This window comes from Solenopsis invicta, chromosome 7 (genome assembly GCF_016802725.1).
Source record: "Solenopsis invicta isolate M01_SB chromosome 7, UNIL_Sinv_3.0, whole genome shotgun sequence".
NCBI classification, from domain to species: domain Eukaryota; kingdom Metazoa; phylum Arthropoda; class Insecta; order Hymenoptera; family Formicidae; genus Solenopsis; species Solenopsis invicta.
The window spans coordinates 16,048,235-16,075,581 of record NC_052670.1 but is presented as its reverse complement, the minus strand read 5'-3'; the positions used below and the strand labels follow the sequence as shown (position 1 = coordinate 16,075,581).

At 31.1% G+C, this 27,347-nt stretch overlaps 1 protein-coding gene across 1 annotated transcript; it reads right to left on the bottom strand.

Annotated features, from left to right (window-relative positions):
- Positions 1 to 3,092: 3,092 nt before the first annotated feature.
- LOC120358286 (retinol-binding protein pinta-like) lies at positions 3,093 to 4,394 on the bottom strand (the record flags this gene model as incomplete). The annotated part of the gene is made up of 3 exons (XM_039452010.1): positions 3,093 to 3,575; positions 3,674 to 3,779; positions 4,240 to 4,394. Coding segments are annotated over 3 exons (654 nt in total), but the record flags the coding sequence as incomplete, so codon positions are not given.
- Between the last annotated feature and the right edge of the window lie 22,953 nt (positions 4,395 to 27,347).

The window sequence follows — 27,347 nt, the reverse complement described above, 5'->3', positions numbered from 1 at the left end:
AACCAAACGCTATTAAAAGCGACACCAACTACATTTTGAATAGCAGGCAGTATCTGATTTTGTAAGAGATGCAAATAACGCTCCGCATTGATGTTCTCATTCAAGAAAAATGGTCCTATAATTGTATTTCCGAGTATTCCCGCCCATACATTTAACTTTTGAGGATACTGAGTATGAGAATCTCTCATCCAGTGTGGATTTTCGTCACTCCAATATCTGCAATTGTGTCGATTGACAGATCCATGCAATTCGAATGTCGCTTCATCGGAAAATACAATCCAGTTAAAAAAGTTATTGTCTCCATCAAATCGCCTCATCATTTCTTCGCAAAATTCCATCCTCTTATTATAATCATTTTCTGACAGTTCTTGAACTAAACGTATTTTAAAAGGATGATAATTGTATTTTTTTAAAGTTGACTGAACCGTACTTTTACTAATATCACATTGCTGACTTGTTTTTCGGATTGACGTATGAGGATTTTCTACAAATGATTGTAGAACTTCGATGTTCTTATCATCATTGCTTGCAGTTTTCGGTCTTCCTGCTCGAGGCCGGTCTTTAACTGAACCTGTTTGTTCAAATCGAGCTACAGTTCGCTGAACAGTAGACTTTGTAATTGGCAAACGATTAGGAAATGTATTGTTAAATAAAGCAGCCACTGCTTCATAAGATCTAACATTGTCTCCGTATCCTCGCATTGTGAGTAATGTTATTCTTTCTCTCTCAGATAAATGCATTTTTAATTTTATGTTATGTTATGTTTAATGTTCTGCTCAATGTATTGCAGTGCTTGCAATGATCTCCACATTCGGGTCGATTCCTGAGGCGACGCCCACTGCTTCCCCCACTACCGCTCGCCGCTCGAAGGTCGAGCTTGCGAATACGCGGCTCGCGCTCTACCGAGCGGTATTCGCAAGCTCGACCTTCGAGCGGCGAGCGGTAGTGGGGGAAGCAGTGGGCGTCGCCTCAGGAATCGACCCGAATCGACACAATTGCAGATATTGGAGTGACGAAAATCCACACTGGATGAGAGATTCTCATACTCAGTATCCTCAAAAGTTAAATGTATGGGCGGGAATACTCGGAAATACAATTATAGGACCATTTTTCTTGAATGAGAACATCAATGCGGAGCGTTATTTGCATCTCTTACAAAATCAGATACTGCCTGCTATTCAAAATGTAGTTGGTGTCGCTTTTAATAGCGTTCGATTCCAACAGGACGGTGCACCACCTCACTTTGGCATAAACGTCCGTCAATTCCTAAATGATACTTTTCCAAGAAAATGGATTGGCAGGAGAGGTGCAATTGAATGGCCACCTAGATCTCCTGATTTGAATCCATTGGATTATTTTTTCTGGGGTCATTTAAAAAATTTGGTGTTTGCAACAAAACCTACGAATTTAAATGAATTAAGAAATCGCATTTTAGATACTGTAGCATCAATAACCCCGGAAAACTTGCAAAATGTTCGGCGTAATTTTTATGAACGTTTGGCACATTGTCAAACTGTTCATGGCCCTCAATTTGAACATCTTCTAAATTAAATAAACATTAATACAGAGAGGGTTTGGAGTCTCTAAATACTACGGAAGTGACGAACCGTAGGGTCCCTATTTCTGTTCACACTCACGCACGTACGCATGCACACACGTACACACACGCACACGCACACACACACGCGCGCGCACACACACACACACACACACACACACACACAAAAAAGAGGTGTAAATCCGACTGGGCAACCTCCACGTGGTACATCTTGGGTAATGCCAATGCCAGCGATACTGTAACCTTCAAGTCTTGTAACTCAAAAAATACTCAACGAAAATAAACTTTCTTGTAGGGTTTTGGAAAGGTCTTGACACCAGCTATAAGATTCTAGAATCAAAAATAGGATGTTCCATTTAAAAAAGTTAATGTGATTTCGTTATGACCTTGGCGACGTCATCCAAGGTCAAACTGATAAGATCAGTAAATAGGTCTTTTGAAACCCTACAACTTTTGTCTGAAATATTTTTTCCTAAAATGCTTACTTTTCGAGATATTTGACCGTTGCCGAACTTTTTGGACACTCTGTATATATACATATATATATATATATATATATATATGTGCGTGTGCGCGCGTGTGTGTGTGGGTGTGTGTATACGTCAAATTACATGCTAATTTAAATACGTATTTAATACGTAATAATTTCATATATATTTGATATGCAAAGAATTCTTAATTACTTTTAACGATTGTTGCTTGAATAATTCCCAAGTAGCACATATACGTTTCAAAAACGTTTTATAAACGTTTTTCCGAAACGTTTTACTACCGATTTTTAAAAACGTTTCTCATGCGTTAAAATGTCCACTCAGAAAAAAGTTAACTGAAACGTTTCTTTTCCGATAAAATAACGTTTAAGAAACCATTATAAAAATGTGTTTTTTACGGATAAAAAAATTTTAAAATTTCTACTCTTTTAGAATTTCTAAGTAATTGTCAAAAACAATTTTCTTAATGTTAAATAAAATAGAAGTTATTTAAAGTAAAAAAAATTAGAAAATTTTTCTCAAGAATTTTTTTGGAATTTTCAAGCGGTCACCCTCATTCAAGTCGTAACCTCGCCGAACGTTGCTTGACCTGTAAGATTGCTGCGAATTGATGCCTGATGATTGATCTGTGAACACTTTGTGTTAACACATGTATATCGAGTCAATACATGTTATTGAAAAAATAATACATATAATTAAACCATATTATTTATATAAACACATATAAAATTATACTCTTTTACGATTACAACTTGAATGAGTGACCTCTCGAAAATTTCCGGAAAAAATTCTTGAGAAAAATTCTCGATTTTTTTTTACTTTAAAAAACATTTCTATTCTATTTAATGTTAAGAAAACTGTTACAGTATTACTTTTTTACAGTATTCACAGAAGAAACGTAAAAAATACGTTTCTTAAACTATGGTTTCAAAAACGTTTCTGTTTAAACGTTTTTTAATGGTTTTTTACGGTTATAAAACTATGGATACGTTTTAAAAACGTATTTGAAACCCTTATATGCTACGTGGGTTGGTTGTGTCTTAATTCTGAGACGTTTATTTTTTCTCCAGCAATACCTGCTTTAGAGTAAACATTAGCAATACATCTTTTATATTATATTATCCAGTATTCCATTAACATTTATGTAATTTACCGTAATTACCTGTTAACTCCTGAATTGTTTCACCGGTACCGCCATATTCGACAGGCAAGCCATCAGTTGGAATCTCTTCAAAACAGTTCTGGTGGGAGTAGACGTAAAATCTGTTTTTTAACTTTTGTGTCATGAAAGATCTGAGAATCCTCACAACAATATAAAAGATTGTTGGTACGTTGAAAAGAACAATCTTCTGATATCTTAGCGGGTAACATTTTTGCCATGTATCGACCAAATTTTTTAACGTAGACGGTGTCAATTGAAAAATATGGCCTGTAGTTGCATTGGATACACCTACGTACCATGTATAACCATATACAGATCCTGCGACATTATATTTCATCGCCGCATCTAACGCCATTGCACAGATCTAAAAACATCAAAAATAATGGACATATACATTAAAAATACATTATCATGACAGCATCCGCTACAAATCATTCAAGCGATACATTATTTTAACAATACCTTAGCTAGATTTGATATTTTGTGTATTCTCGGGTCATGCCGAGCTGCGCGCACAAGGTAAATCGTTCTTCCTTGATTATCCGGTTTTCGCAAGGGCAAAAATATTCTAAGTGCAAACGAAACATTTCTAAATTTTCAAAAGAAATATACTTTCTCGTTTTACACCAATACAATGTGACAATTTAGTACCAGCTAAATTAAAAAAAAAAAAAATTGTAATGAAAAAGTCTAACAATAAGTTTGAGAACTAAAATCATTAATCGAACAGATTATAACGAGAGAACTAAAAGTAATTCGTGCAGAAACATTAAATTTTCTTAGACATTTAATTTGATGTATAAAACATGTAAACGTTGTTAAAAAAAACTAGTTTTGTATTATATTAAATGATAAAATTAATAAGTATTTGCGATCCTTCTGTGTCTTATAGATCTCTGGAAACTTGATTGTAACACTGTATGTACCTCTAATTGTCTCTAAGAAATATTAAACACGTTTTATTACTAAAATATAATAGATATACTAAAAGAAAGTTAAAAAAAATTATTTCTAATAATGATTATTACCCCAGATTAAGTATCTCTTGCAGTTCCGGTTGAAACGGATCCTTACTGCTATACCATTCCGGTACATTGGACCGATGCTTATAATAGTTTCGGATTCTGTATTTAGTTTTTTCGAGATCAAATTTGTCGACTCTCAAAAATTGTAAAATGAGAAAATTATCTGAGTAAAAATTAAAGATTTCCTTCAAATATAAAGTTATAATTCTACTTGAAACAGTGCTAAGATCAATAAATGATTTTTCATATAATATTAAATACAGTTATAATTACAATTAAAGAGTGCGTATATTACTCTTGAGAAAGAAGAATTTTGAAATTTTTGATACATTATACACTATATCGAATTACATCTCTTTTGTGTTATGTATGTACATGCAAAAGAGTGAAAAGAGATATAAATCCGTGCAATCTCTACGTAATTCACTATGAGTAATGCTAATTCCGGTGGTAAATTTTGAATTTCATAATTTGGAAAGTTCTTATGGAAAAAAGTAACAAATGTTTTGGAAACGTTTCAATGTCAGCTACACTAGCGGTCATTAATGTCTTTCCAGTGCAGTCCTTTTCCTTTATCTTTTCGTATAATGTATGTACGTAACGTACATATAAATGCAAGCGGATATCGATGTACACGGGCAAGGCAAGAATGTGAAATAAGAAGTAGGATTTAAAAATCTTCTATTTAAAAAATTTAAGGCGACCTCCAATCAGTAGACAATGCTTTTTAAATGTTTTTTAAATATTTATTCTTCATTATAACGTTTTTTAAATATTTAAAAATATTTTAATATTTTAATATTTAAAAAACGTTATAATGAAAAATAAATATTTAAAAAACATTGTCTACTGATTGGGTAAAGGTCACCTTAAATTTTTTAAATAGAAGATTTTTAAATCCTACTTCTTATTTCACATTTTTGCCTTGCCCGTGTATATCGATATGCGCTTGCGTTTATCTCGTAGAATATGCATTTTGGGACACGCTATATAGTAAACGTAAAGATAATATTCGTTACGTAAACGTTGTTGAATTTAATCGTTGGTCTTCTAATTGTAAATGAGATAATAGATTGTATTCTTTTTTCATTTTTTTTGAATCGTAATCTTACATAACCGTATTCAAACTTTGTTTTATCTTTATTAATAATTCATGTACCACAATAAACATATTTATATTTTAAATATATAAAACGATTTCTTCTCTTTTTCTCAATAAAATAAACAGGTAAAAAAATAAATAAGAAACTTTTAAAAAATAGTAAAATGTAATAATACGATAAAGTTTCTTGATAATTCCACTATACATCACATCTCTTCCGATACTACATCTTAAAATAATTTTACTTTTTTTATGTATTGATTAAAGTGCAATATCTATTTTATTTCTTTAAATCTATTTTTTTCTTTCATCATCTATTCTTTTTTTTTTTTTTTTCAAACATGTATTATTCCTCAACTCATTCAACAAGCTGAATATCAGAAGTAACGTTATTCGACGCTGATAAGTTGTATACTTTTTGAACACACCTCGTACAACTGATAAAATAAGTAAAAATGAAGAGGGTATTATAGCTACTGTCGACAATATGGCTACCCCTATTATTTCCGTTATTAGGCGATGTATTCTAACAATTGCTTATGGAGTTATTCGTTTAGTCCGCCGTTTGTTAGTAATGCTAATATGCCAATATACGAGGTGTGTTCAAAAAGTATCGCGAATTTTGAATTTTCGCGGGTTACGTATATTCGAATTTCGATCTTTTTGTGGCGTTATGTTGGTACTCATGTCTCTCACTTATGCCGACAAGCTCGGCCATTTTGAATGTTCACTTAATTGTTGACAGCTGCTTTGCTTGCACGTGTTTTGGATCGTCTTCGATTTTTACCTATTCAAAAAAATGGATCAAAGAACCTGTATCAAATTTTGTGTGAAAAACGAAATTAAGTGCGCGGATGCATTCCGAATGTTGACTGTGGCATACGAAGAAGCTACCTTGGACCGAAGCAACGTTTATCGGTGGTACAAAATGTTCTCAGAAGGCCGAGAAGATGTGAACGACGAAGAGCGTGCCGGACGCCCGAGCACTTCAACAACAGACGAAAAAATTAATGAAGTGGAGAAAATGGTATTGGCCAATCGTCGAATCACCGTTAGAGAAGTTGCTGAGGACCTAAACATGTCGATTGGCTCGTGCCATTCGATTTTTATCAATGATTTGGGCATGAGACGGGTCGCCGCGAAATTCGTACCAAAATTGCTCAATTGCGACCAAAAACAGCATCGCATGAACATTGCTAATGAGATGTTGGACTCTGTCCGCGACGACCCAAATTTGCTCCAGAGGGTCATAACTGGTGACGAATCGTGGGTTTATGGTTATGACGTGGAAACCAAAGCTCAATCATCTCAATGGAAGCTGCCGCACGAACCAAGACCGAAAAAAGCGCGCCAAGTTCGGTCGAATGTGAAAGTTTTGCTGACAGTTTTCTTCGATTGCAGGGGCGTGGTGCATCATGAGTTCTTGCCACAGGGTAGAACGGTCAATAAGGAATATTACCTGCAAGTTATGCGCAATTTGCGCGAAGCAATCCGCCAGAAACGCCCGGATTTGTGGAAGAACAAAAATTGGCTTTTGCACCACGATAACGCCCCTGCTCACACATCGTTGCTTGTGCGCGACTTTTTGGCCAAAAACAACACACTAATGATGCCGCAGCCACCGTATTCCCCAGATCTGGCCCCCTGTGACTTTTTCTTGTTCCCTAAACTGAAGAGGCCCATGAAAGGACGACGTTACGCTACGCTTGACGAGATAAAGACGGCATCGAAGGAGGAGCTGAACAAGATAAAAAAAAATGATTTTTTGAAGTGCTTCGAAGATTGGAAAAACCGTTGGCACAAGTGTATAATATCTCATGGGGATTACTTTGAAGGGGACAAAATAGATATTCATGAATAAATAAATAATTTTTGAAAAAACACAAAATTCGCGATACTTTTTGAACACACCTCGTATAATGACTAATAATTGTTATAAGGCATTTTTACTTTTGAGCACTTCCAAACTTTTTCAAGGTACACTTTTAATATTCAATTACATAAAGTTCCTCATTATTCTTAAGCTTAAGTGTATTATCACACGAAGGTACATATACTCGAGTGTTTTTTTTTGTTATTTAACTTTTTATTTGGCCGTATGCATTTCAAGTTATACAAAATTAACACAATAACATGGAATTTTGTTAAAATGATTTTTTAAGCGAAATTTGTATATTGAAATCCTTTTTTGATAAATCGATTGTCATTCTAAAGAGCGGTGTTTAGAAACATTAAAGAAGTTATTTTATGCTTATTGTTTAATGTTAAACAGGGATAAAATAATATTTTTAATGAAAGTTTTAAAGCTTCTGAACGCAGGAAAATTCTAAATCAGGAAAATTCTAAACAATAGAAAATTAAAAATATATGCATTAGATTTTGCACTGCATAATCGGTGGAAGAAAATAATTGATTGTAATATGGTTATCTATAAAAATAATTTTAAAAAGTTAATTTAGTTTAAAAAAACACAGTATCTTGTTATAAAATTATATATTTTTAATTTTCTATTGTTTAGAATCTTTCTGATTTAGAATTTTCCTGCGTTCAGAAACTTTAGAAATACCATTAAAAATTTCATTAAAAATATCATTTTATACCTGCTTAACATTAAACAACAAGCATAAAATAATATCTTTAATGTTTCTAAACATCGCTCTTTAGAATGATGATCAATTTATCAAAGAAATATTTTGATATAAAAATTTCGCTTAAAAAACCATACTAATAAAATTCCATGTTTTAACTTTGTATAACTTAAAATGTATACAGCCAAATAAAAAGTTAAATAACAAAAAAACCTTCGAGTGTATGTACCTTCGAGTGATAATACACTCAAGTTTAAAAATAATGAGAAAGTGTATGTAATTAAAAGTTAAAAGTGTATCTTAAAAAAGTTCAGAAATGCTCAAAAGTAAAAATGATTTATAATAATTGTCAGTCATTATATATTAGCATATTAGCATCACTAAAAAACAGCGGGCTACTAAACAAATAATTCCATAAGCAATTATTAGAATACGTCACCTAATAACGGAAATAATAGGGGTAGCCATATTGAAGATAGTAACCATAATACACTCTTCTCCTCTAATACTCCCCTGCACACACAGCTATATAATAGCAATGTTGATGCAATAAACTTAAAGGTAACACGCAATATAGCGTGTTACATGTAACGTCCATGTTAGTTATAATTTCCCACACATTGAACATCATGGTTACATTATATCAACGTAACAAGCGACTGAAGGAAAGCATTGCTGTTATGTAACAGCAAAATTGCAATTATATACCAATAACCTAGTTCGTCACTTTGTTACATTGATGCAATGTAACTATTATGTAAAGCTTTAGTGTTGTTATATTGCTGCAATGATGCTATTTTATCAATCTCACTTAACCTAATTTGCTTTCGCACATTTTAATCCCAGAAAAGTTTTTGAATTAATTCTAAGCAAAGCAAACTAAACAATTCGTTTGCTTTTACAGAGAATTAATCCAAAGATTTTTCTGGGATAAGAATATGCAAGACATATTTTTAGGAAATTATGTTTTAACAGAAAGAAAAAAAATTATAAATTTTTTATAATTTATTGGTTCATTAATTTTCCATGGAAGCACGTAATAATAAATGACTGCAAAAGTGAGTTGTTTCTAGATAGAAAGACTAGTTTTATGATGCTTTTCATTAAGAATCTCTAATGAGGAGATAAAGCCATAAAGATTATAATATTTTCACAAATATATATTTGTAAAAGTATATGGGGCATTCTACGAGAAAGGGGTCCATCTAAACTAAACTGTTTGGGATTTTTTAAATGATAATGAAAACATGTTAGTGGATGTACTGTATAAGGTTAATGATAAAAAAAGTAAGCATTAAATGCTTTGTATTAAAGATATTGAAGGCTATCGTTTAAATTAAAAAAGAATTTTTTTCTTTTTGTAACATTTTTAGCTAAAATTATTATAAAAAAATTTTTAGAGACATGACTTTTTAGGATTTTTCCCGTACTTTCAGATAAAAATATTATTTTTAGTGACAATAATTTAATAATATAAAAAAAAATAGTTTTTTAGTTTTAAATAAAAACTGAACAATTTTATTTATTTCTAAAAATCTGAAAAAATTCTCAAAAATACTTCAATATATGTAGAATATCGCACCATAAAACAAATTTTGGGATCGCAATGGGATCCTCTCAAAAAATAAATATTTTTTCCAATACAAAATTATAATTTCAGCCAAAAGCTAGATAATATAAATTTTTATTGGCCAATTATTTAGTACCACGTAAATAATATTTCCAGAGTTGGCAAGTGACGCGTTACTTGTAATGTCATTACCGTTACAATTGCTTTTTTTTGATAACGAATGAGTAACGGCGTTACGTTTCATAATTAGTAACAATAACGGTAACGAGTTACATTTTGTCAGTAATTGTAACGATTTGAATAGTTACTTTTATCGTTACTTTGTATAAATGGAGTGTATTAATTTGTTATGTGATAGCAATCCAACAATAGCAAACGATTTTTATAATCAAACAATTTTAATATTGAGATGCTAAATAATGATTCAAAAGTTAAATTACTTTTTATTAAATACAATACTGCACTCCCAAGTAGTGCAAGTGTAGAAAGACTATTTAGCGTGAGAAATACTGTATTAAGAAAGAGGTCACTTTAATGAGAATTCTATAGAACATCAACTTCTTTTAAAAATAATTAACAGATCTTTTTGGTGAAGTTCGAGGCAAAAATGCAATCAAAGCTGAACTATCTGTTACATTCGATACAAATATGTGTGACATTAGTACATAAAATAAAGAGACGTTGATTTAAAATTATACGTGTATTTAGTATAATTGTATATATATACATATGTATATATATATATATTTATATATTAGGAGTTATATAATTGTATATATATACATATGTATATATATATATATTTATATATTAGGAGTATAAGTAAGTTTCCGCCGTTTCACAAAAAATGGCGCCATTAGTATGTTATGGTTGAAATTGTCTGTTGTAAAACGTTATATCGTAAGGTTGTACATCTGGCAACAACATAACATTAAAATATTAGCAATTTTGTATCAGCATCATATATCTTTTTTTGTGCGAAAATGTCGAGTTTTGAGCCAAATAAGCGTCATTTGAGGGAGCTTTTGATTTACTTCTTTAATTTAAAGAAATCTGCAGCCGAGGCGCATCGATTGCTTGTAGAAGCATATGGTGAGGCTGCCTTAAGTGAGAGAAGTTGCCGTGAGTGGTTTCACAAGTTTAAGAACGGTGAATTTGATGTCGAAGACAAAGAACGTAGCGGAAGGCCGAAAGTGTACGAAGACGCGGAATTGGAAACATTATTAGATGAAGATTCGTGCCAAACGCAAGAAGCACTTGCACTTACATTAGGAGTGACTCAACCAGCAATTTCACATCGCTTAAAATCATTGGGAATGATTCAAAAACAAAGAAACTGGGTTCCATATGAACTGAAGCCGAGAAACGTTGAACGCCGATTTTTCACATGTGAAATGCTGCTTGCCAGGCATAAACAAAAGGGTTTTTTGCATCGTATAGTCACTGGTGATGAAAAATGAATCCATTACGATAACCCAAAGAAGAAGAAATTATGGGGACCACCTGGCCATGCTTCAACATCGACAGCCAAGCCGAACATTCATGGAAAAAAGCTCATGTTGTGTATTTGGTGGGATCAGCTTGGTGTCGTGTATTATGAGTTGCTCAAACCGAATGAAACCATTACTGGGGCTCTCTACCGAACACAATTGATGAGATTGAGCCAAGTACTCAAGGAAAAACATGCCCACTACTACTCCAGACACGACAAAGTTATTCTTCTGCATGATAATGCTCCACATGTTGCGGCGCCGGTCAAAACCTACCTGGAAACACTCAATTGGGAAGTTTTACCCCACCCACCGTATTCACCAGACATTGCTCCTTCTGATTACTACCTGTTTCGATTGATGGCGCATGGCCTGTCTGAGCAACACTTCACATCATATGAAGATACAAAAAATTGGGTCGATTTGTGGATAGCTTCAAAAGATGAAGCATTCTTTCGACGCGGTATCCGTATGCTGCCAGAAAGATAGGAAAAAATAGTGGCTAGCGATGGACAATACTTCGAATAAAACATTAGGTACCGTTCTTTCACAATAAATGCCCAATTTTTGATAAAAAACGGCGGAAACTTATTTATACTCCTAATAAAGGCTCTAATTACTTACTTTTGTTGCATATATCTATAATAATTGCTTACAAAAAGCCAGTGTTACAAACTATCCCAGCAAACACGGAATATAAATGTAATATAACATAGGAGCAACATGTAATATAACAGATGTTTTCCTCTAATTATATTATAATTATGAAACCTTCCTTTAAATATACAATATAACTTAGTTATAAAACTGTTATAAAACTTCGTTATTTACATGTAATACTACCGAATAATAACATAACTGCAATGTTGCGTATTACCTAACAACTATTACATTGACAGTATGATGATGTTATATAATTTGAATTACGCGGGATTCCAATCTAATAGCATTGCACGCTTCCGTTCTTTCCGTTGGTTCTCATCATAGGAGAAGGACGCCTTTGCAACTCCTGAAGATAATCCAAGGTAATCTTGTCACGTTTTTAATCAAACTGTAATTTATTGAACGTAATGTAAAGGTACGAAAAGTTTTTCTATGTTTATTAATTTATATAATACTTATATGAAATATGAAAAATAGATTAAGATCAAATTTGCATAATTAGAGGTTAGAATCAAAAGTTGCATATAAAATCAGAGATTGACACAATTGTTTTAAAAGTAAAATATATTTTTCCCTTGATGCTCCACGTTAAATTGTTTTAAGTGTGATAATTGCAAAAAATTACTAATACTTTGTAATATTAAAATTTATTAATTCTTTTGTTAATTTTATTTTAATGTAATATATTTTATTGCATTTGTTCTTCTTCATGTAACATTTAACTAAATTAATTTTAAACATAACATTGTTTTTACTCAACAGATTTGTCCTATCTTATTTTTCCATCGGTCCAATAAATCTCTCTTATATTGGTGATGGCTGCAAATCAGTTTTTACATCGGTTTGATATCAATCTCTGGACTTATACTGTCTGTTGATCGACCGATTTCATCTCTTCGATCAACTGCAATAACATTTGTTATTTAAATGTTAAAATGTTTGACATGATAATTAACGTCTTAAAAAATGTTATGTAGTTGATAACAACTAAATTCTAACGCATTTTTATTCCTTTATACACATATATTTATAGATGTATATACCAAAGCATTATTAATAATATCGATAAAAGTGTACTATTTGAAATGAAATACCTTTAAATGGCTGCACTTTTGATACACTTTGTTCGTATGAAGCATTAGTTAATAAAATCTGTATACAAGAGCAGATATCAAAATTATATATCAGAAATTTTGGTGTATGTGTATAAAGAATTATATTATGTTATTGTGACACATTAATTTGTAATTCTTAAGTTTCGATTTAAATTTTATTTTTGCTCATAACTGCAAGATTTGCTATGATCTCAGTAGATAAAATATGCATTATACCTACAGCGAAAATAATTATTAACAAATTGTATTTTTGTTCTTTAAGACACTTTTGTTTTAATATAATTTCAGTAGAAAAAATATGCAGTATGTATGCAGTAAATATAATTACTTACACATTACATTTTCCCACGTGTTTCTTTTTATTATATCAATATATATTTTGTTAAAACTTTAATAAACATAGAAATTTAATATATGTTAAAAAATCTTTTCTCGCAAGTGTTTTCCTAAAATTTCAACTTTAACATATTATTTCTAATACTAAATGTACATAATGATGCACATGTTATTTATATGACATATACTTTCATAATTTGAATTTTGAATGGTATTGACAGATGCCGTAAAATAAGTCTTATATATAATTTATCATATGAATTGTTCCATTTATGTGACAGAATAGATAAAAATTATATGTATACATATTTTTAACATTCAAATGTGTAAAGCAAAATAATTATTTCATTTTTTGCTTTAAAATATATATATAAACAAGAATGTTAATCTATTACATCAATGATGCAAAAAATATATAATATTGTTTTATTAAAGTATATATTCTATTAAAATATATATTCTATACATTAAAGATACGAAATACTGTTTGCCAACTAAAATTAATTTTACTATAAAAATATTATAAAAAAGTATATATTTTTATCTGAGATAAAATGCTAAAAATGCCTTTTTTAATAAAAATGAATTTGTAATATCAATTATTTGTAATAAGTTTCTTCGAACGTTTCCTATTTATTATAGAATAAAAATACACGTGTTGCAGATCCTGATTGTTTCCTACAGATAAGGTCTTTTGCACATACTAATTCTAGAGAAGGTCTTTGAATTATTTCAAAGCAAAAGCAGATTTTTGCTTTTGTTTAAATTAATTCAAAAAAATTCTCTAGAATTAGTATGTGGAAAAACAAATAAGTTCATTCAATAACAGTAAAAATTACAGTAACATAACAGTAATATATAACAGCAATATAGCAGCCATAGTTAAAGTTGCACATGTTATTTATTGCAGCAACGTAATACTGCAACAAATATTTGTTTAATTATATTAATGTTATATTATTGTTACGTAACATTTTAAGTACGTTATATTATAATTATATAACATTTTATGTTATATAACTGTAATATTTTGTGAGTGGAAAATTACAACTAACGTGAATGTTACATGTAATGGTCTTGTTATATTACTTGTTATATTCCGTTTTATAACGACAATTTAACATTTATATATCCGTGTTTGCTGGGATGTAATAAGCACTCATAGAATTCTGACAGTTCTGACAACGTTATTACGAATTCAACGTATATGATAAAGTTACGATACATTTCTATTTTCTAAAAATAATTAAAAACCTCTCTATACGCACGGTACGTGCACCCGTCCGCGCGTTCGTGCGCTATGGAAGTGACTCCCTCCGATTTCGACGTTGTAACATGTTGTATAGATTAAAATAAGGGAAACGTATTTTTTTACACGTGCCCTAAAACACTTTTAAGGGTGAAACACCCCTTTGAAGAAAATCGGGTTTTTTTTTTCGAAGCGTGTATCGTCAAAATTATAAGAGATAGAGAAAAATGTTCTCAATGAAAGTTGAATGCATATTTTTCTCGCATAAGGTAGCAAAAACATTTCGAGGACAGTCTGTGTCTAACGGGCGGATTCCGATAGCACAAGGAACCGATAGCACACCACCACTCACAGCGGTCGATGACTAGAGTTTTTTCGTTGGTTGGGTTAGATAAGTCAAGATGATTGGTTGGTGGGCTATTGCAACGTGCGCTATCGGATCTTGTAGGTGTCTAACATGAAAACGCAGACATCGAGAAAAACATTAACGTAACTCTTGAATTTATACATGTCAATACTGCCGAGACGTAAACATTCTATTTCAAGATAAGAAATGACCCAAAGTGCACGCGATAAGAAAATTGACTTTAATAATTTTTCTACATTTGTTTGACAAATTGAATTCAATATACTACGGTGTTCAAAAAGTAAGGTAAATTTTGTTACAAAATGAAAAATCTTTATTTATTCATCCAAATCAATTTCATCCCCTTCGAAGTATTCCCCCTCCGATACAATGCACTTATGCCAACGTTTTTTCCATTCCTCGAAGCATGCCAAAAAGTCGTTTCCCGGTATAGCCTTCAAAGCGCGCAGCGATTCACGTTGAATCTCTTCAATAGACGCCTTTCGCACGATATTCACTCGATTGGTCGGTTGTTTCCGGATCATAAGCATAGATCCAAGTCTCATCTCCCGTAATAATGCGTTCGTAGACGTCCTGATAGTCAGAAATCATCTCTTCACAAACTTTAACGCGACGCTCTTTTTCGAGGAAATTGAGTGTTTTTGGCACCAAACAAGATTTGACTTTTCTAAGGCCCAAATGATCCTTCAAAATTATTTGAACTGATCCAATTGAAATGCCAACCATATTGACAAGGTCTCTAATTATTAATCGATGATTTTCGAGCACCAATTCCTTGATTTTCTTTACGTGTTGCTCATCAGTTGACATTGATGGTCGTCCGGAGCGTTCCAAGTCATCAGCACGTTCTCTGCCTTTTTTGAAGTCTTTGTACTACTTATAAACATTTTTCTGCGACATAGTCGATTCATTGAAGGCCCTCTGCAACATTCTGCACATTTCCGCAGCCGAAATTTCATTCCGCAAACAAAATTTAATGGCACTTCTTTGCTCAGCAAAATCAGACATTGTAAAAATCGCCAAAATCACTTTTAGAAAACACAAGCGTAACTATATGACTAATGATGACATTCACATGAAATTTGGCACAGATGTCACTAACACTAGTAGCAACATAAAAATAAAACAGTTTGCTCAAATCGATTAGCGCGGGAAGTTTAAATTAAAAATTAAAATTAAAATACTTGAGAAATAATATTTTTAATTATATTTTAGAGCATTACAATTTACAATTTTTAACAAAATTGTCAGTAACTTTTTGATATAATAATATAAATTTTCAAAAATTTCCGTAATCTAATATTTTTATAAGATTTTGAAAGTGCATATTTTGATATTCCAGAAACGTCTTTGAAACATTGTAAAGATGTGTTAGAAATTTTTTATTTTAATTAAAGAAGCGTTCTGTGTACAGGAATCTAAGTTAATAATATTTAAATTATAATATATTATTAAATTAATAATAAAGAAGAGAAGATCGTGAGTTAGTGCGAATGAGTTATGAATTTTTGTTTTACTTAACAATTCCGGATAAATTCGCGTTGAATTCTAAAAACAAAACAATTGTTAAAATTACTTTGTTACAGTGTATTTAGACATTACAAAAGGCATAGGTTATTCGTTTTTATGACGTTTTTATAAAAGCTAAATATCAGCAGATAAGTTATTTTCTAAAGATAAATTATCAATAATTAAATTATTTAAGTTAATTGTTTTGACAAAGACTGCACGTTTATTTTATGGAGATTATTCATATTGTCAATTAGGAAGTGCTGGGAAGTTGAACATTTTATAGGACTTGAAACAAGGTGAGGAGTGGGCGGAATAGATATTTGATTAGTGGAAGATTTGTGTTTTATCTTGTGTCAAAAATTCGGCTTGTATAATGGATAATTCATTGACGGCGTAACACCACCTCGGACGTAACATTATCAAACTGTGTAATCTCTAATTGCACGAAAAGACGTAAAGACAAAAAATCTATATTTTGAATGCCATGTGATAGTAAACGTCGCAAGGAATGGATATCATTAATTTCAAGCGCGTATTCGGGTTTAAAGATACTTACAAATTTCTCTGTGAAAACCATTTTAAAAAAGATGATATTTTAATAGAAAAAATTATTAAGAATTCTGCATGATGAAGTAATAATATTTTAATACTTTATATTATTAACGATTTTCAGAAAAAATATCGATTGTATTGATGCATGCGAAAAAGAACTGTTAATGATATAATATAATATCAAATTTTAACTTGACATTTCCTTGTGAAAACCATAAATTAGATATTTTGAGTTATTGCATTCATTATTATATTACTATACGTATATATGCGTCAATACGCGCAGCAAACTAATAACGATTTAATAAAAAAGAGTCGTGAAAAAAAGAAACAAGCTTGTGTATACTATACTTGATAATTTGAATAAAAATATTTTTCATTAAATTTAAAAGTTTAATTATTTTAAATAATTGCTTTGTTTACATTTGTTTGGGCATTTATTTTTGCATTTATCTCTTTTGTTGCTCTGTTTTGCCAAAACGCTCTTTTTAAATTTGGGACTGATACAAAACTGTCATCTAGTGTTGAACTATGAAACAAAGACAGGAAAATCACAGTGATTTGAGCAAGTCGATACACCTTAAATTCTTAAGGGGATGCTAAAGTCGTTCCTTTTCTACCGACCGAACGTTAATTTTCGGGCATGCCGTTCTTCTAATTACATTTACAGATTTAAAAATCCTTTCCCACAATTAAAGTATAGACAGTAACGTACAATGGACGCTATATAAGGATAATGAAAATGAAAAAAATTGGAAAATTATTTTCAATTTAGCATCACCTTAAACCGTATCTTTTCCGAAGCGATCGCGCACGCGCGTTTATCATTGTCGATTCACAGCGTCGGTAAGTCTAACATATACAATATACATGCCAGACGGTGGCGTCGGTAAGTTAATCTACAGGGTGTTGCGTTGTCATACATGTCGGTAACTGATTGTTTATTCGTAGGGGAAAGTAGGTAAATTGCACGCACCTAAGGGAAATTTATCGCAGTGAAGTGATTTTTAAAGTTGAAATCGATACGAGTATAGAAATAGAAACTTTAAACATTTTTTTATCATTATGTATTGTCATATTGAACAATTTTTTATTTGGTAATGCTATATTCAGCAAAAAGAAGCAAGTGGTTAAACGAAAAAATTTCTCGGGCCTTGGGTAATTGTACGTGCGGTTGGATAAATGGACGCGGAGGAAAAATGAGGTTATAGCCCATTCTTTTAACTACACTACACTGCACTACACTGTACTAGTGGCACTATAGTTGATCTCACGTGGTCTCACGCCTTTCAAGATGGATGCGTAAAATTGTCGACGGCGAACTTGATTTGATAAAAAAACAATTACTTGATGACTATTTAATTAAATTTAATAAACAATAGCTCAAAGAACGCAGGAAAAAACGTACTTTTGTTAGGTATAACAAAATTAAATGACTAAAGTAAAAATACGGACTTATTGCCTTATTTTCTGAACGCCAAAATCGCAAGAAAAATCATGATTTTACTTTTACTTATTTTTTCAATTAACTACGTTTTTAAATGATATAACGTATGGTTATATATTTAAAAAATGCCTTCAGCCTACAAATATCGTCGTGATATAATTTCTATTCATCGGGAAGGTGCCAAACCACGAAGCGTACAATTACCCAGTGCGTACAATAACCCTACTTTCCCCTACAGACGCGTATGATGGTACACAACTGCTTACGTTTCGGCATGTCGGCATTATCTTACCGACATGCCCAAGCATACGCAGTTGTGTCCAGTGCGGTGCAATGATTCGAAGAGGTTGTTAGATGTGACTTACCGACGGCACAGTCTGACATATAGAGGAAAGTAGATAAATTGCACGCACCTAAGGGAAATTTATCGCAGTGGAGTGATTTTTGAAGTTGAAATTGATATGAGTACAAAAATAAAAACTTTAAACATTTTTTTATCATTATGTATTGTCATATTAAACAATTTTTTATTTGGTAATGCTATATTCAGCAAAAAGAGGCAAGTGGATAAACAAAAAAATTTCTCGGGCCTTGGGTAATTGTACGTGCGGTTGGATAAATGGACGCGGAGGAAAAATGAGGTTATAGCCCATTCTTTTAACTATACTACACTGCACTACACTGTACTAGTGGCACTATAGTTGATCTCACGTGGTCTCACACCTTTCAAGATGGATGCGTAAAATTGTCCACTGCAGACTTGATTTCATAAAAAAACAATTACTCAATGACTATTTAATAAAATTTAATAAACAATAGCTTAAAAAATGCACAAAAAAACGTACTTTTGTTAGGTATAACAAGATTAAATAAATAAATTAAAAATACGGACTTATTGCCTTATTTTCTGAACGCCGAAATCGGAATAAAAATCATGATTTTACTTTTTCTTATTTTTTTCAATTAACAACGTTTTTAAATGATATAACGTAGGGTTATATATTAAAAAAATACCTTCAGTCTACAAATATCGTCGTGATATAATCTTTATTCATCGGGAAGATGCCAAACCACGAAGCGTACAATTACCTAATGCGTACAATAACCCTATTTTCCCTTACGATATGTAGGGGAAAGTAGGTAAATTGCACGCACCTAAGGGAAATTTATCGCAGTGAAGTGATTTTTAAAGTTGAAATCGATACGAGTACAGAAATAGAAACTTTAAACATTTTTTTATCATTATGTATTGTCATATTGAAAAATTTTTTATTTGATAATGCTATATTCAGCAAAAAGAAACAAGTGGTTAAACGAAAAAATTTCTCGGGCCTTGGGTAATTGTACGTGCGGTTGGATAAATAGACGCGGAGGAAAAATGAGGTTATAGCCCATTCTTTTAACTATACTACACTGCACTACACTGTACTAGTGGCACTATAGTTGATCTCACGTGGTCTCACGTCTTTCAAGATGGATGCGTAAAATTGTCAACAGCGGACTTGATTTGATAAAAAAACAATTACTTGATTATTATTTAATTAAATTTAATAAACAATAGCTCAAAGAACGCAGAAAAAAACGAACTTTTGTTAGATATAACAAAATTAAATGAATAAAGTAAAAATACGGACTTATTGCCTTATTTTCTGAACGCCAAAATCGCAAGAAAAATCATGATTTTACTTTTTCTTATTTTTTCAATTAACTACGTTTTTAAATGATATAACGTATGGTTATATATTTAAAAAATGCCTTCAGCCTACAAATATTGTCGTGATATAATTTCTATTCATCGGGAAGGTGCCAAACCACGTAGCGTACAATTACCCTGTGCGTACAATAACCCTACTTTCCCCTATATACGAGCCTGTGGCATCGGTAAGTCAGCCATCTACTATGACCCTTCGAATCATTGCATCGCACTGTACATTGCTCATCATCGATTCGACGGGTTATAAGTAAATGGTTGAAATTGGAACGGTTCGTTGACGATGTATCCTTCTTCAGCCCTTGTTGATTTTCTTTGTTTCTTTTTTGTCATCTCGGCTTTTTGTCCTCTTATTTGACTTTGTCAGTAAGGGAGCAAAATACAAGGCTGTTTCCAACGGATTTTGTTCCTTCAATTAGCTGACTCCTTTCTCCGCCAATTCTATGTCACATGCAATTTTTAATGCCGACTTCCTGGCATTTCTGGTAAGATTGGTTGTCTTTAAGAGTCTTAACTGGATCCGTTGATTCCTCAGGCCATATACAAATTTTTTTGCTGGATTAATATTATCACCTCGTTAAAAAACGATATGTTTGAAAAATGTTTTATTGAAAACAAATAAATAAATTGTATAAAAATTATTCTGTTATGAATTTATTACTAGCAATAAAAAATATAAAAAATTTGCTACTTATAATCACTGTAATGTATGGAAATATAAAATGTATGGAAAGTATAGCTTTCGAACAGTTTCGAAATAATTAAATTTTATTGATTTCAAGTCTAATTATACGAAGGGCGATCCAAAAGTAAAGTTACAAAGTCTGCAGTGAACAAGAAACGTTTTATTTAGAAAAATCAAATAGCCACTTTAAAGTATCATCCCTAGGATTATTTTTCGATACAGTTTTCATGGCGGTTTAGGCACTTGTTGCTTCGTGAGATGAGGTTGAAAATTCCCTTCTCGTAAAATTTCTGTCTTTGCGCGTGTGGCACACGATGACCGCTGACCAATACTGCGAGACCTTGAAACAATTGCGCGAAGCAATCAGAAGGAAATGGTCAGGACTTCTCGTATAAACTGTTACCAATTTTTTTGTACATAATTTTTTTAAATAAAATTTTTATTTTTGACTGTCAAATTGCTCATTTTTACTCAATACAAAAAAGTACATTAAAATCTTTTAAAATTCTATCTAAAAATCAACAAAAATAGCATATCCAATTTGGAACGTGGGGTGGTCTGATTTTGAACTAATGCAATTGTTCCAAATTTGAGCGCAATGTTTCTATATTTGATGTTTCTATATTTTCCATTATAGTTCAATACGAGTGAAAGATACATCGAAATGATCCGAAGCAAAAATAAAAAGAATTAAATTATCTTTCCAAAGGTACCTTCAGTTTTACGCTCGAACTTTATTTGCGCCCTATAGAAGGCAATAACTGCAAATAGGTCCGATTTACCTCACTCTTCCCTATATACTGGATTAACTTATTAAAGGTTTTTAGAGTAATTATGAATCTACAATCAAAATTTTAATATTTAAAATGGCGAATCAAATATAGATGTCCAAAATATTACTCAAATTCAACAAAATTTAATATTTTTATGTTTCATATTGAAGTTTGAAAGTTTAATTACAGATGCACAATTGGTAAACCCAAAAACTCTTAGAGTATAAATTTATTCAAATGTAAGAAAATTTTATATTTTGGTTCGTAATATTGGATTTGCTATTTTAAAATTAAGTAACAATTTTTTTCTATAAATAGCCCTTTATTGACCTTCAAAATATGTCCAGAAAAGGCTTGTTATCTTACTTTTTGAGGAAGATATATGCCATTTTACATACATTTTATTCATTTTTGACGAAGTATGCAGATTTTCTGTCTACATTTGTTAATTTTTAATTTGTATCATAATATATTATTCATGATTTCTCATTTTGAAGATCTTCTAATGGTCATAAATATAATTGCTGGAGAAAGGACAAAACCAATAAAGAACGATGCATTATGATACAGCAAGCACAAAACGCCAGAATTATCACAATAATCACTTATTCCATTATGTCCTGCTGCAGCATTTTTGTTGTAATTTTACCTTGTTTTGGAAAGTCTATAAGATATATTACAAATATCATGGATCCAGTTAAAGTCTTTCCTTTTCAAGCTCATTATGTCTATGACAAAAATCAAAGTCCGTATTTCGAGATCACATTCGCTGCACAGACTTTCATTATCTTGATGTGTGTTGCGTCCTACAGCGGTGTGAATAACTTGCTCGGATTATTAATATTTTATTTGTGTGGGCAGCTGGAAATTCTTAAAGAAAGACTAATTAACATAAAACTGTTTAAGAATTATAACGAAGGCATAGCCGTCATCGTGAAGGAGCACATACGGCTAAACAAGTTTTGTAATCATTTAATATTCTCAAATTAAAAATAATTGAAACTAATGTTCTGCAATTCACATTTTTTAAATTATTTGTATTAGTATATAATTTTTTTTTTTCATGGAAAAATAGATATTATAAGTCAATGGCTAGACTGTAATTATACGATCAAAGTTGTAAATATAAATATAAATTATTTTAAAAAATTGTGTAATAACATACACTCTTTGTTATTTAATGAATTTTTTCGAAGGTTTTTTCATATTATCGAAAGTACATATACTTTACTGTTGCTGGGAGTACTTGTCTACTTTGGCGTAATATTTTGTTTGTATGGATTCGTAATTATAGTAGTAAGTTTCAATATAATTTTTTAAATTTTTTAAGTAAAATTGAAATAAACAATAAAATTTGTAATAAGATAGTTCATCCGCGATAATACTGTATTAAAGAATTAATATTTAACAAAGCAAGAAAAAGTTAATTTCATACTAGTATTTATACACAAAAAAAAGATATAACAGGAAATATTTAGTTGTAAGCATTGTAGTCATATATCATCCTAGTTATTTTTGTATTATGTGTATGACCTAGTTTACACCGAACACTTGACACGCATACCAACTACTAACTTTCTATTAAATTGTCTTAATTTTGACGATGCGTGTAAATGTATACATGATATCTATATTTAATTAATTATCTTGATTCATGTTGTACCAGATTAATATACTATTCATTAAATTTATTACCGAAATTAAAATAATTCAATGGAATGGTTACTAGATATTACGCATATCAAGTATTCGGTGTAAACAAGGCTTATGTGTATGGTTGATATGACTTATTTAGTTTGATGTGTCAACTGCATCAATATAGTTACATGTGATCCAATTGTGATAACCATAACTGACCGTACAAATCACACACAAATTAACACACGAATTTTGTGAGAAAAAAATATCCGCATCTGAAGCCTATTGAAAACTGAAACACAAGTGATAGGTAAAGGCAAAATTAGAGGATTGAAAATTAGCGCGCATGTAATAGCTCCACTGTATTGTTAATCTTTTTATTTTTGTTGATTGAGCAGAATAAGTTGTAAAGGATATAAAACATGAATTACAAAGATTATTGTTATACATAATGTTTTTAATATTAATGTCAACTTTGCCATTGGATTTTCTATCCAGCAAATAGCAAAATATTTAAAATGAATAAAAATGGATTCAAAAAATCAAGAATTTGGATTCGACTACACAAATCCATTTCTATCTAATTAAAGTTTAAGAATTTTTTGAATCTATTTTAATTCATAAAGTGAGATTAAAATTACTGGATTTCTATTTTTTCCTATCTAGGAAAGTTATGTGAGCCATATAATCCATTTTAATCCATGAAACGGGATTAAAATAAAGTTATTTTTTCTTTTTTAATTTAAAAGAAATTTTCGCGAATTATTTAATATATTTTATTCCATGACATAGGATTTAAACTTAACTGCCGTTTTTTAATCCAAAATATATTCAAATGAATTAAAATGGATTACAAGTTTCTAATCTATTTTTGTTTACCGAGTACCTCTAATTTTACCTTCAAATGGATTAGCGAAATCTTAGACCTGTCACATGTGAATTAGTTTAAGCAGACCTAGACGCGAATTTTTTTTTTCACGAAATACATGTATTAACTTTGTACGTTGGTTCCCACGTAAGCGTGATGATGAATTAATCAGCTACCACGCAACCATGAGGTATCTTGATCTTAGCGATACATGGCTTCGCAATAACAAGACGGAAATCCTTTGCCAGAACACTTGAACAGTAGACGTGTGCTACGAAATCTTTTCTGATCGTAACACGGCACCACAACACTCGGTGCTCGTCGACAGCCCTATCAGCAAACAATATCTTTTAAATGTTTTTCAAATATTTAAAGAACGTTATAATGAAGAATAAATATTTAAATATATTTAAAAAAACATTGTAGGTGTTATTGCGATATGCTATCTTCGAATCTGGTAACCGCCCCCCCCCCCGTAACCAGACCCTTATTTTCAGATTTAGCTTTAAACCATGATGGAAGGATAACATGGTGTGTGCAGTTCGCGCGTGTCTCTCTCTAAAAATTAGCCCTCTTCGTCTATCGGTGGGCTATAGTTAATAAGACAGGCAACTGTGAAAAACAAAATTATTTAGCGTCAGCCTGTTGGTATGCTGAGTCATCTATCCTTGTTTCATGCACTTATTCAAGTATCTGCTTCTCTTTCTATCGGGAACAGTTATGCACGTGAAGTGTTACACTAATTTTTGACCGAAGATTCGGTTCATTCGGTTAGTTTCCTCCATTTCCTTTTCATCGTAAGAACACGTGTGAAAGAAATAGGAAACAGCGTAAGAGTGTGCAAGAAATTGACAAGCTTTTAATATGTTGTAATACAGATAAAAATGTGGGACACGTATTTTTATATGTATAACAACGGGCCCATATAATTGTCAAGAGGATAAAACACACTCTTGAAATAAATTGATTTTTTAATTTCTGAATTAAAAAATCTTAATATTTAAGTAATACCATCGAAATGGTAAAAAATATAAAAAAAAGTTTTAAATAAAAGTTTTATATATTTCTATGTATTTTATAACACTTTGTTTAGATTTTTTTTAATGTTATTTTTCTCGAAATTTTCCTTCTCTTCTAAATTTCTGAAAAATTTAAAATTTACTTTATATCAAAACTTATAGCATATTTAACAACAAATTCAAACATGTATGGTGAAGTTATAGTTCGAAGACACATTTTTCAGAAATAAACTAAAAATATCTATATTGCTATACACGCGCCCCATCCATATCTGCTTTATGGCGTCTATTGTTAATATATATTTATTTTTTTAATAACTACAAAATTTTTCGTATTATTATATTTTTATATGTTTTTTAGGTTTAATTTTATTGTTTTTTATTTTTTATTTATTTATTTATTTACTTATTTAATTTTTACCTATTTACTTTTTATTGCTAAAAATCTATACAATAATGAGGACGCTCAGAATTTAACTGAACAAAAATAACTGTATTTGCTTGTCTTATTATTAAGTTTTTCCAATTTAATATTTAATTTTGATATAACAACAAACTTGTTCAATTGTAAAATATTAAAAAATATCACTTACATGCAAATCACACCTTCCTTCTGACGTATGTAAATCGAGCCATGAAAATATACATACAAGGATAGAAAGAGAAACTAACATGTGTGAAACAAAGAAGGTAGATCCAGCATACCAACAGGCTGACACTAAATAATTTTACTTTTCACAGTTGCCTGTCTTATTAACTATAGCCCTTGCAGAGCAAAAGTGGGCGTGGTTTAGCCGAACTGCACACACCATGCTATCCCTTCCACCATGCTTTAAACGGACTAAAGACCGGGAGTGTGTACAGTGTAGGAGAGTAGTGCCTACGAGCATGGCGCCTTTTTCAAATTAATTTTTGTGAACTTTAAAAAATCTGTCGAAAATAGCGCAACGGAATGCTACTACATATCCATTCGGACGAGACAGCATAATTGAAATCGAACTTCACGGTAAATTTATTTAATTACTCAATTTTAGTTGACTCTGACAACACATTAATTCCAATAATAACATATTGCGTTAGCCATTGTTATATTAAGATTGTCTCATATTAAGATAATGTTTTACATTTAATTAGGTTTAATTATATTAAATAATGTTTTATTTATTGTATCTATTTTACGTGTTGCAGTTAATAAAGACATCTGCTGGTTATATTTCAGTTCTATTAGTAATGCAAAATTAAAATACTCAATTTCTATATTTATATCTACTTAGAAAGACGTAGGAATAATATCAATTAATCAATTATTTCAAATATATATGTAACGTAATATTAAATCTGTATAAAATTAAAATATTTTACTATTACAAAAAATGTTTTTCTTTATCAAGTCTCAGTACAAAGAACAATCTTTTCAAAACAGCAATTATAATTGGGGTATTGAATTTGTTTCGTGTTTTAATATTTTTATCAACACAATCTACTTTAAATAGTTGAATTGATTTTTTTATTCAATTAAGATTTTTCCGATTTGTAACATGACATTGTTTAATTTTTTAAATACTTTTTCTCTCGCGGAGAAAATGGTTGAACTCCAATTTTTTGCATTCAACATTCCGTACGTTGCGTCTGCGATATCAATTAAGATGACGGTGCGAATGCGACAAAGAAATTTCGCTAACGTATAAACGATTGAGTGTCGATCGATATGACTTGTTAGTCCGATGATTAATTGTTCGTATAACATCGTCGATTGATGTCATGTGTAATGCATTTCCGGTCGTTTAATTCTCAGTCTTTTATTTTCTTTTATCATTACTGTTTAAAAAAATTTTTTTCAAGTATCAATGGCGTGATATAAAGTGTGAATAAAAGTGAATAAAAAAACTCTTATTGTTTTACAAATTTAATTGGATTTTGCTATATAAGAAATTCTATCTAATTGCTCATACGAAAATGTTTCGTATGCGTAATGCGAGTAATTGCTAAAGGATGTTCTTTCTGTATTGCCTCGCCAAGACAGTGATGTAACGGAAATTCCACGTTACATATGCAACAAATTCAGTTCTTAAGATCAAGATTGATTGTAAAGCGGTGTTGAGTAGATCGATGTACAGGCTCATTGCGTTTGCTCGCCGCATATATTTTTTGATGAGTTTCTCTTGATCCTCCTTTGGTAATCCGTCGGTTATCCATCCTTCTAGTCGGTCTGATATGTCCTTGTGTAATTTAGGTTTAACTGCCTTAGAGATCTTTGGATTGTCTCCCAGCAATTTCAAAATTTCTTCGGTTACACAATTTTCGTCGGGTGGCATATTCTCGACGTTTTCCCGATCTAAGATCTCCTCATGTTCTTAAAACAAAAAACCAAGGCAAGATATTTTTTCAAATATGATTTTTATAGAGAATTCGACATTAATTTAACC